General features: G+C 53.1%; 3 protein-coding genes across 3 annotated transcripts; all 3 read right to left on the reverse strand.

Moving 5' to 3' along the window:
• Window positions 1-21: 21 nt before the first annotated feature.
• On the reverse strand, window positions 22-3,659 carry J4E84_005329 (uncharacterized protein; the record flags this gene model as incomplete). The annotated part of the gene is made up of 3 exons (XM_049387926.1): window positions 22-1,589; window positions 1,635-3,416; window positions 3,464-3,659. 3 exons carry the CDS (start codon window positions 3,657-3,659, stop codon window positions 22-24), a joined length of 3,546 nt encoding a protein of 1,181 aa, XP_049244166.1.
• A 1,950-nt stretch (window positions 3,660-5,609) lies between these two features.
• J4E84_005330 (uncharacterized protein) lies at window positions 5,610-6,535 on the reverse strand (the record flags this gene model as incomplete). Its single annotated transcript, XM_049387927.1, has 2 exons — window positions 5,610-5,789; window positions 5,843-6,535. 2 exons carry the CDS (start codon window positions 6,533-6,535, stop codon window positions 5,610-5,612), a joined length of 873 nt encoding a protein of 290 aa, XP_049244167.1.
• A 1,402-nt stretch (window positions 6,536-7,937) lies between these two features.
• J4E84_005331 (uncharacterized protein) lies at window positions 7,938-10,807 on the reverse strand (the record flags this gene model as incomplete). Its single annotated transcript, XM_049387928.1, has 2 exons — window positions 7,938-9,256; window positions 9,304-10,807. 2 exons carry the CDS (start codon window positions 10,805-10,807, stop codon window positions 7,938-7,940), a joined length of 2,823 nt encoding a protein of 940 aa, XP_049244168.1.
• Between the last annotated feature and the right edge of the window lie 409 nt (window positions 10,808-11,216).

An 11,216-nucleotide genomic window follows, 5' to 3' on the forward strand; every position in this document is an offset into this window, starting at 1 on the left:
ACATGTACAAAACTACTAAACTCAGACCTTGCATAGCGAAGCGATCGTTTCGCCTAGGCTGTCACTGCTCCATGCAGCTACCTTCTCCCGATCGCAGGTGTCGTAGACACGCCCGGCCAGTGTCCTCAGAGCGCGATGTCGCGGATCATGGCCATCAAGCATCATCTGTATCCACGGAATAAGCCCGCACCTCGTGATGAGCGTCGTACTGCCTTCCACATGCGTTGCTCGTAGCAGTAGCTTCACGATCTTGTCCTTTGCTGACGCAGGACATGATCGGGAGCCGTAATGAGTCAACAGCTGTTCAAAGATGTTGCTCCTCCTAAACAGTTCCATATCTGCAGGTGTCCGCAGACTGTCCAGAAGATAGTCGAAGTACCAGTCCACTTCCTTGTGGTAGGTGGTGTCGTCGTCTGGTTGACTGGCAACGATGCGATGCCAAAAGAACCGCAGTAACGAATGGACATCCCAGGCTGGGGAGGCCGTAAGGAAGTTGTTCACTGTGCTGAAGAGCGTGTGTGTGGGATCCGCTACAATGCCAGCACAACGAGCGGCTAATACACCTCCAACGTAGGGAAAAGCTTCAGCACCTGCCGGATCCACCGACTCCAAGACCTCGCAGAGGAGAAGGTAGAGTTGCTGAAGATCCCAGTCCGGAGTGAGCCCCTGCTTTCCAGTAGCTGTGTCGTTTTCTTCGGCATTGTTACGACTGCTTGACATAATAGTCGCAATGACACGTCGAATGTTGCTGATGGCTTGTATGCGGATCTCGGGGTGCTCGGAGCAAAGGCACAACAGTAGTTCTCCAATGTCTCCATCATCAATTGCTTCACTCAGCTCTTTCTTCCTCCAACGTGTGAGTCCAGTGTGCTTCTTGTCTTCGATGGGTGGCCTTTCAAGATCGACAGCGGACCTGAGCTTGGCATGCTGCTCAACCTCTTCCGTAGGCCTTGGAACCGGCGATGTCGATGATCTATCTGAGCCGCTGAAGTCTGCCCCGGTTGCCAGCTTCAAGGCCTCCTTCGCTCTTTCTTTGCCCATCTTCCACAAGAAGGCATCCTTCAGCACCTCTTTGTATGCTACATTCGCTGATTCTACCAGTGCGTCGCGTACGTGTTCCAGTGCTGTCTCGTCTTCGCCAATTAGCTTGAGGAGATACAGCAGTCTCGACAGCCACTGAGCAATGGTATCCGCCGTGTTATTTGTGGCGGTCTCCCCCCCTTTGAAGGGCCATTGTTCTACTAGTGTCATGAGCAAGTTACTGAATGGTCCAAGCCCAGTTGTAGATTGCGCAGTGCGACCACACATGACATCTAAATCATCAAAGTACTTGATAGGCACCTTGGTGAACCGCGCACAGCAGTCGTCCAGGAACTCGAGGACGTCGGTAGAAGGTGTCACTGATCCAGAGGTTGATCCCAAACTAGCAATCAGTGCATCGAGCGCGTCGGGCGAAGTCTTGGTCTGCAACATTTCCTGGTCATTCAAGATGTCGCTCAGGAGAGACCTAATGCCTGTATACAGTTCGCTCTCTTTCGATGTCACCAGAAGCTTGAGAAGTGTTACAAATGGCGAGTATTGAAGTGATTCTGCAAAGTCAGTATGGGCAGTCCAAAGAAGAAGAGATAACGTACTTTGCTTTTGCCACCAGCGCATAGCTGGTGAGAGTTTTGCCATCTGTATCCAGTGTTCTAGCTCCATGATACGGAAAACCTTGTCTTCGGGCGAAGCTGTGGGCTTGTCGACCTCTACCAATGCGTTACACAACGGTAGCGAAACATCGAATTTCTCTTGTAGCGCAACTTGGGGCGTGGATTCGTAGTAAAGCCGCAGCAGCCTGGTGATCGATTCCCGCTTCATGTCTTTCAGACCAGGTTTCTTCAGTGCCAAAAAGACAGTGCGAATCGGCGGGCAACGTCTGCTGACCTCTGAAACTAGGCGCTTGGCTGCTTGCTCCCACCGTTTTGAGGATCTGGTAGCACTGGCATTGTTGAGCTCCTGGAGAACGGCCTGTAACTTCTGGAGCGCTACGATTAGAACTCGGATGGCGAACAGCTGGATGAGATCGGAGTTGTGGTTGAGACATTTAGTGAGCACTTGCTGATTCAGAGGCTGTGGAAGGATGCTGTTCATAAGGACAGGGACCGGCGGTGGATGGTCGCGGAAGTTCCTCTTCGCGCCGAAGTATTTGGGTACAGGGAGCTGGATAGCTTGATACAAGAACGCGGAGTACCCTATCCATGTCGAAGTAAGCTTTGGATCGTAACTAAAGTCGCGTCGTTTGACAAAGTAGTCTGCCACTAGCTCAGGACAGGCTCGAAAGATATCGACGACAAGCTCTTGGTGAAAGGTATTTGCGTATGGCCTCTGGCTCTGGATGAACTCTGAAAGAATGATGTTCCGAACTTTAACAGTCTTGCTGTAGTTGTCAACTGATTCCAGGCCCAGATCGTTGCCATAGTCAGCTGCATCTTCCAGCTCGCCTTCGTCGTCATCAAAAGTAGACGGGTAGAAGCCCTGTGTTGGCAGCATGACACCATAAGCAGGGTCGGTGCAAACTAAGCGAAGGAAATCGTGAGCGAGCTGATCGGGTGCTTTCTGTCCTTCGGAAAGAGCGCCTTCCTCCACCTCATAGCTGTACAGACTGGCTATACGCGAGAGTGCCTTGCCGTTCAAAATTCTACTCTTGGTGTGCCTTGCAATAGTCTTGTCTTGGAAAACATGGCTTGTGAATACATCGAGGATTTCGTAGATGAGGAACGGCGGGTCCGCGCGGATGTGATCGAAGACGGCGCGGACGACGTTGGAGTTGGAGAGTATTTCGCTCTTTGCCCGCTCGTCCTGATACCTCAAATGCATGAGAAGATACCTGATGGCCGTAGTGCGAATGCTGGGTTTCTTGACATGGTCTGCCGCCGACTGCTCTCTTCCGAGATTGATGTTCCTTCCAAGTATCTTCGGCTCGAGCGTAAAATCTCTCTTGGCGTATACGGCCCTCGCGTGCGCACCGTCGTTGAACCGAGTAAGCTCTGTGAGCAGTCGCAATGCTGGCGCGATGACGCTCTCCTCCTTGGGTGCTGCTGAGGTACTTCGGACGAAACGACGAGCGACCGATGGCTGCAGCAGAGTCTTGGCCAGCAGCGTGCCGTAATCGAGGAAATCGCCATGGCTGGCAAAAACCTTGAACAGGAGCGCGAGCACAGCTGTTACCTGGGAGACAACGGCACCGTAGTTGGTTTCGACAGCATGGTCCCACCCATGGATGAGGTTCTGCAGAAATGTCTTTTCCTTCTCATCTTGCCCTCTTCCTTTCTGGGAGTCCAGGTATTCACGGAGAATGGCTCGCTTGCGGGGCACGTCGTGCTCATCGGTCGGGTAGAGGATCGAATCGAGGAATCGCTTAAAAGCACTCAGGCCTAATTGTGTCAGCCATTGATCATATACAGCGTCTGGTCGCACCTACCACTTCGAAAGCCGCCTGAGGAGCTCTGGTCGAAGTACAGCGCATTCTGTAAGTCGCGCCCAGACGTGACATCCTCGGCGGCGCCATTCGGTCGTGATGAGTTGCGCTCGTGGGTGTCGTCAAATCGCTGACGCTTCGAGTCGCGGTCAGAGTGCGCACTCTTGGTATTGGCCTCGAAAGCCGACCTTTTGCCCATGTCTCATATCCTGTCGCAAACACGGTTGCATGTGTTCGACCTCAAAAAAGTTCTGGAAGTTCTCAGCGGGAGCATGCAGGGATTAACGCGCTAGCCGGGGTCAATGCGCGCTCCCAATCGGCCAACGTCAGTCATCACTCCGCAATCCACATCTCCCACATTTCCAGCACCTCACTTTTGTCTGTTTGCAACACTGCAACATCGGCCAGCATTCGAGACACGTATCCGCCCGTGTATCTTGGCTATTTGGCGTCTTAAAATACCGCGAGGACGAGTCTGTGACGTTCTCCGGATGTCTCAGAGCCTAGAGGCGAATATGACCTTTCTTTGTGGCCACGGCAAGGGGCATGCTGCAGGCTGCTCTCTATACAGACCTGAACAAGATTCGTCAAGACGCTGGTATGACAACGCATAGATTTGATGGCTTCAGTCAAGCCAGACTGCTGCTGATACATGTCAATCGACCGCGTCGACTTCTAGTCTTTCTCACCCACTGGAAACTGTCATCGGCAAATATCCATCCAGAAACGCGCGCTCTGCAACTGTCTACCTCCAGAAAGACTACCTATTCGCGATCAACCCTGCAGCTATAAAGCTTCAACTTCAACTCCGCTCTTGAGCGGCAATAAAGCGAAAAGAAAAGGTCATACCCGCCGAAGTGAATAGGGCAAATAGGAACAAGGGCCGCAACCAGGCTCGAACCAGCGCCAAACTCAAGCCAGAGAAAAGGGCAAAAATAAACCTAGGTACGAGAGGTATCTGCTGGAACCATGCGCCCGCGGCATGATCAGCTACTTCACAGAGGCGAGAAAACTGGGACAAGCATCTGGAAGAGTGAGTCTTTGCCATCGCCCTCACAAGCCCGTCGGAATGCCATTTTTTGCTCATTCGGATATTCCTCAATGTTGCGGTTTAAATAGGCAGGGAGGGGACGGACCGAATTTGTAAAGGCAGGACAGTACTGCGAGCTCAGGTGTTCGTTTGTGGGGCTGAGGCAGACATGAGAGTGCGCGGCGCCAGATGCAGTGGAGAGTCACCTTCACCTCGAACTTCAACCCGATGGCAAAGCGCATGATGCGAATGCGAAAGCTTCTCTAATCGAAGGGCTCTCACAACTGGTATCGTAAGGAGTGCCGAATGAGTCCGATTTGATTTAATGACATGCTCTCCATAGTTACCAAATGGCCTCTCGACTGAAGAGCTTTCCAGGTAGGAGCGAGACTCAATCACACAGCGCGATATAAAGCTTCATAGTGGAAGAACCTACTAACTGAGAGTAACACCTACTGCGGATTCAGTAGCAACCGAATTCACGTCATAGTGAGGGTTGCGTCAACAACACGCTCCGCGCCTACCCATCAAAGCCCTCGCGTATAGTTGGATGTTTTGATCGAACTGAACACATGCAGCAGCACACCACACACTTCCATTATTCTTTCGATTGTTTTATTGTATTTGTTATATCATCTACTTATTCCGAAGCAAAACCACCCATCCTCTCTTCCAATTACAAGATCCTAGGATGACAAGATCAAGATGCGACCGTGACTCTATTGGGCAAACAGGAGGGCTCAACGTGTTTCTTCTAATGGTGATGGGGGACGGGACAAAGACCACGTTCATGATGGTATTGACTAAGGCTGGAAAATGCAGATATACAAGGGAAGAGCAAATGAAACAAACGCCAAATGTGCCGCAATGTCGCGATACCATGCAGATGATTTGAGCGATGGGAGATGAAGTCGTCATAATGGCCCGAAGCCCTGCGCAACGAGCAAAGTATGGTCCGAGATTATAACGCCGTATAAAGTTTTGGTTGTATGTTTGCCGCTAAACGAGAAAATCCGGGGTATCATGCAGCGACGTGAAAAGGGAAACAAGAGGTCAAGGAAAGAGCGAAAACGGGACAATTGGTGGATTTGGAAGATTGATTTGTGCGTGTTTTTGGCATTATCGTTTTAAAGGCTTGTGGTACTTTGAGCCGGAGCTTATCGAGTTGTTCTTCTCGCGGATCTGTATGGTCGGGGGTGGTTCTTGGTTCTTGACGGACAGAATGGCGGAGATGGCGAGAGTGATGAGTGTGAGAAGCTCTGCGGAGGCTGCGCCAATGGCGGTGTAGAATGCGACGCCCTGGGGGATTTGTTAGCGGCATGGAGTTGGACTCGGAAGGGGCGCTGTCTTACCTGCTCTTCACAGACGGCGCGGTATTGGTAGCGACCGTTGGTCAAGACATTCGCGTTGGTGCACGAGTACCTTCCCAAGCTGGCCTTGCTAGCCTTGTCCAAGAGGTTGAAGACGACCAGCGCTGTGATCCACATGATGACGCCAAAGCTGCCAGCGACGATGCGGTAGACGTCGCGCGAGCGAAAGGGCCGGCGGAAGGAGCGCTTGAAGGAGAGGGTGAGGATGGCGACCGAGGCGAGGAAGTTGCCGGCGGCAATGGCGAAGAGGATAATGGTCGGGGCCAGGTTGGTATGGGCAGGCCAGACCATGGGCAGTTCTCCTTTGCGCAGATCGATGTAGCGATTGCCGCGGTAGATCTCAAACGTGTGCATGAGCATGCAGACGACTGCGCCGCTCAGGACGATGATGAGCAGGCGGAGACATGACCGCACCCGACTGAGCCAATGCGCCCGCGACGAGATGGCGAGCTCGAGAGGCATTGGCAACCTCTTGAACCTGGAGTCGCCGTGGTCCTCGGCCTTGGGGTACGAAGAGGAGGAGCCGACGAGGCGCGCGAAGTTGTAGGGAGTTGGCGGGGGCGGCGACGCGGCGGAGGGTAGGGTCGTGGTCGTAGTGCAAGTCTGGGCAGAGCTAGCTAGACAGGTCGTCGTGGTGGATGTGGAGGGATTGGACGCGAAATAAGCTCTGGCCATGATCTTGGGAGAGGTGTCGGCACAGGCGTGGCTGCTGGGCGGCGCGCACCCCTCGAGCTGCTAATGTCGCCGTGGAGATGTGCCGCGACGAAGTGTAGAGAGAGTCACGGCGGGCCCGGAGCAGAGGACATGTGTCGGAGCAGGACGAGGTGCAATGGACGCGGCGGGAAGAAGTGGCCGTGACATGCCCCCTAGCCCTAAGCAACCACCTTAACGAGGCTGAGTCCCGCCCACGCTTGTTGAGCGCTGCCGATCGGCTTTACGTCGAGACTCTGCATGCGCCAGACGCGTCGGGTTTAGTATTTGCGAGTCTTCATTCGTGCGCCGCTGTCGCGAACCACTCAGGCATCCATATCTACGCCCGTCTTCTCGGCGACGTAGTCACTTGCCGTCGAGCATCGTGAAGTCGCTCAGGCAGATTTCGGGGAAGCGCCACCTGCACTAGCGAAATGATCCAGAATAGTCAGATTGCGCCTTCTTCATTGGCCCCGCGTTTCACCACGCCTCCAGCATATATCTCCGTCAGACGGTTGCGCCTCCGTCTATAATCATCCATCGCAGCAGCACCGCAGTCGCGCTTACTTGGAGTACCCTCTCTGATGTGCACGCGACGATGGCCCACTCCAAACCCATGCCGCCAAGCAACACCTCTTCTACATCACGGGCATCATACTGAGATCACATATCCCCAGCATCGTCTTATTGAGCGTGAGACGCGCGTTCGTCGAAAAAAGGCGTCCAATGGCATCCTCGTCCTCGGCAGGGGTGTGCGGGCCGCTATTGACTCGAGTACAGTAGCCAGCGCCCAGGAACCACTTTCAAGAACACCGCGCGCGGTCTCAAACGGTCCTCTGCCCGCGAGCAGCATGTGGAAGGCTGCAATGTCTACACAGCATCGTTGCAGCAGTCAGGACCCGAGTTCGTGTCTGACCTGACATCTGGGCTGTGTAAACACCGATTACACGCCAAGCTGTCGCCCCGCATAGCCACGGACCCCACGGCAACGCAGGCAGACTTGACGTTGTCGCCTGATGCAACTATTCGCGAATGCCCACTCATACGCTCGAATTGTGCGGCATCGTCTTCCGAGGATAGAACAGCTTCCTGTTTCTGACACTCGATGCATGGCTAAAACCGTTAGCCTGCATGTGGGCCATCTGAATCAATCGCTGCAGGCGGTACCCACGTGCCTGTCGTCACTGTGCAGCAACCACGCTGTGCAAGGATGTGAAGAACTCGATCATCACAAAACAGCCATCCTGCTTTGCTGGTTCCAACGCGCTAGCTTTGTATGATTTTGTTACTGCCCAACATACTGCACATAACACCGTAAAAGGACGGAATGAATGCAGCTTCTTCTGGCTGCCGAAGTACTACTCATTGACACGCAGAGAACGTGTCCTTACTCTTGTCCGGTCACACACTCGTTGAATAATTCCCCAACTCCAGATGAGGCCTGCATCAGATCCTGCTTTTCCTGCTCCCAGACTTTCGCTAGTCCGTCCGTCTCGGTAGCCTGCATAATCGCGTCCAGCATAGCGACCGATTCCTGTGTCTGGCGTGTTATCTCCTCGATGTCCTGACTACCGGCCTTCTTTCGCTCTTCTACACACCGAGCCCACAGCAAACACATGCCCATCATGATTGCTCCCCTGTACCCCGGTAGCCTAGGCCACGCATTGAGCAGCACGCTTTGCAGCGCTTTCTGTGCTGAAAGAAGAAGGGGCTTGTGACTAAGTGCGAACGGCTCCTGCAGTATAGCTGAGATCAGAGGCACAAGGTCGCGAAGGTGCTTGACGCAATCAATGCCCATATGGCCTAACAATACAGGAACGTGTGACATGATCAAGGTGGCCAATTCCGGGTACGACGAGGGTGTAGGGAAATGTGCAAGAGGAGAGAGGACCCCTTCACGCAAAATTTTGTCCAAGAAGCGTTCTCGGGAAAGGCCTTTGCTGGGGTCTGTCGGGAGGAGCTGGGCGAGTGAGATGATAGTAGGGAACACTTCTCTGAAAAGGGTGACAGATTCGCTTTCCGGTGTGATGGAAGGGATGTATGTGAACATGGGGAATAGTGCCTCAGTAAAGATGCTGTGGTACCCAGTGCGTTGCAGGAAGCTTGTGGAACTCTGCACGGCTATCGATGACTTCTTCCCATTGTCCATCCCGATCTTCTGGTGCAAATTCTCGAGCAACAGACCGAGCATGTGGCATCCTCTCGCTTTCCATTTCATATCAATGTCGTCCATCATCTTCAGTATCGGAGGCATTAGCAAATGCCATTTCCCTTCTATCGTCTTCCGGTCGAGTGTGCAGATCGCCCATTCCAGCAAGTCCAAGGCATACTGATTCCCAGTGTCTTTCCAAGGGGCCGGTTGCCGCGAAGCTTCCAGCGCATTCGACGTGGGCTTATTCTGCGGGAAGAGAGGTGGGATGGTAAGCTGAAGAAAGTGATATGCCAGGCGAAGGGAAAGCTCACTATCAGTTTGTCCGTCCTTAGAAGCCTTTACGGCCTCAATGGCAGCGGTGGGATCAGTTATGTCGGGATTACGTAGCTGCCAGGCCATAACGACATCGAGGGCGTCCTTCATCCAAGGGCCAGGCTTGGTACCAAGTGCCTTGGCAAGGTCTGTACCTTTGAGAAGAGGTCTGAACGTGTCGACATCAAGAATCTTGAGCTCGGTAACCCGGGCAAGGAAGCTGTCATATGATCGAAGAATTTCTAGAAAGAATTAGCATTGTCCAAGTAAGCAAATTGCCAACACTGACCATCTTTTGACACACGCCCAAGCACAATCTCGTAGACGAGGTTCATAAAGACTTGCGTCCTCCAGCTCGAGCCCCAACGACGGATCGCCATGCCCAAAGTATCCCTGGCAGTGGCATCATCTGTCGGGTTGATGGTATCCGGTCTCCGAAGTCCCTTGGCGCAACGAGCGACGACGTTGCGGATTTCCTCGCTGTTGCTCAAAGCAGACGCAATGACGTCGCAGATCTTATTTGGGGCCTTGAACCCTTCGCGAGCTACTAGATAAGCAGCGAAGTAGGGTCGCTGTAGTGGCTTCTGATGAGGTATTGTGGGTGCATCCATCCAAGGCATCATGGTTGCGCAAACCCAAGCTAGATACCTCTCGTCCTCGTTTCTCAGCAGGGTATCGGGAATAGCAGGTGGTACATCGGCATTCTTCTCGATGATAGTCTCAACAAAGTTGTATGCTGGCTTGAAGTAGGCTGTGTCCGGTTCAGATAGCTCGCGGGTAGGATCTGTGAAGACTGTCCTGTAAAGGCCGAACTGGTCGATCAGCTCTAGAGCCATACGTGGTCTGGGACCCTTCAACATCTTCTCAAGCTCTATTCCGACTCTTTCACGACTGATTTTGATCTTCAAGACGTCTTGTATCTCTGCGTTGCCCATTGCCTTTGCCGTCTCCGGCTCGATCGTGTAATCGAGGCGGCTAGCAAAGCGGATCAGCCGCAGTACCCGGAGCGGATCATCCTTGAAAGTCTGGTAAGGCTCTAGTGGAGTACGAATGATCTTGGAAGCCATGTCTTTGTGTCCCTGTCCAGTAAAGTCTTCGACCTGACATGTATGGAGATTGTAGAACATAGCGTTGACGGTAGCGTCGCGCCGCATAGCGTCCTCTTCTGCTGTACCAAATTCCATCTCTGGGTTACGAGAGACTTCGTTATATGTCTCTTTCCTCAGATTGACAAGGTCCAAGTCGATACCCATGATCTTGGTGGTTGCGGTCTCGAGGTTCTTTGACTTTTCGGGGTTTGCCTGAATCTTGTGCAGCCCCGGTGCAATCTTCTTCGTCTTGTCGCGTCCGCTGAGGTCGTCGTTTTTGTCGATAAGACCGTGCTTTTCAGCATTGCCTGGTATCTCGAGATACTCTTGCATCTTTAGGCCGAAATGCTCACCAGTCATCTTGTTGATGGCAACGTCGATATCATGACTGCCAATTTTGAGGAGCTTGTCGCGCACCCATCCGCCAGTCCAACGCAATACAATCTTTTCCTTCGCTAGCTCTTCTGGAACCTGGTCACCGGTGACATCGCTGCTTGAGGGTGCTTCGTCTATGTAAGCAGCCACGTCCAGTAGAAGCTGTCTGAGCTTCGATTCGACCTCAGTGAGTTCCAACTGGGCTGATTCGGCATTATCCGTCGACGCCATAGTGCCGTAGGGGTGTATGGATTTGGGTGAGGGCCGGGCAATTTTGCGCCGTTTAGCGTTTGGTTGTTGGTCTTCGGATGGTGAGCCGGTCCGGGACATACGAGTTGGCTGTAGAGTGAGAGCAGAGAAGGTTCTGGAAAGCAGAAGCGATCGTGATAGTGGCCGAAGTGTGGGTGCAGGGAAGTCACGTTTGTATAGTAGTGAAATTGTCCGCGTTGAACAGAGGAAGGCTCGACTCATCAACGACATCCATATGAGTCAGAAGGATTGCTGCAATAAGGTTCTAGCTCGCAAAGCGCCGTAAGGACAGACAAGAAGGCTGAAGTGTGCGTTGTGTGCTATGTCTGCAGACACATGTGCGACGATAGGGAACGGCTGTGTGCTGATGGAGATGCCGCATTTCGTCCAGTCACAAAGCGCAGCGGCCGCAACCGCGATGAGGCACCACCCAACGTCGTCACACTCGCGCAGCTACAAACGGGCGGCTGAGTAAAGGAGCGCTTCACTG

This window comes from Alternaria hordeiaustralica, assembly GCF_023758085.1.
Source record: "Alternaria hordeiaustralica strain BMP 2776 chromosome Unknown scaffold_9, whole genome shotgun sequence".
NCBI classification, from domain to species: Eukaryota; Fungi; Ascomycota; class Dothideomycetes; order Pleosporales; family Pleosporaceae; genus Alternaria; species Alternaria hordeiaustralica.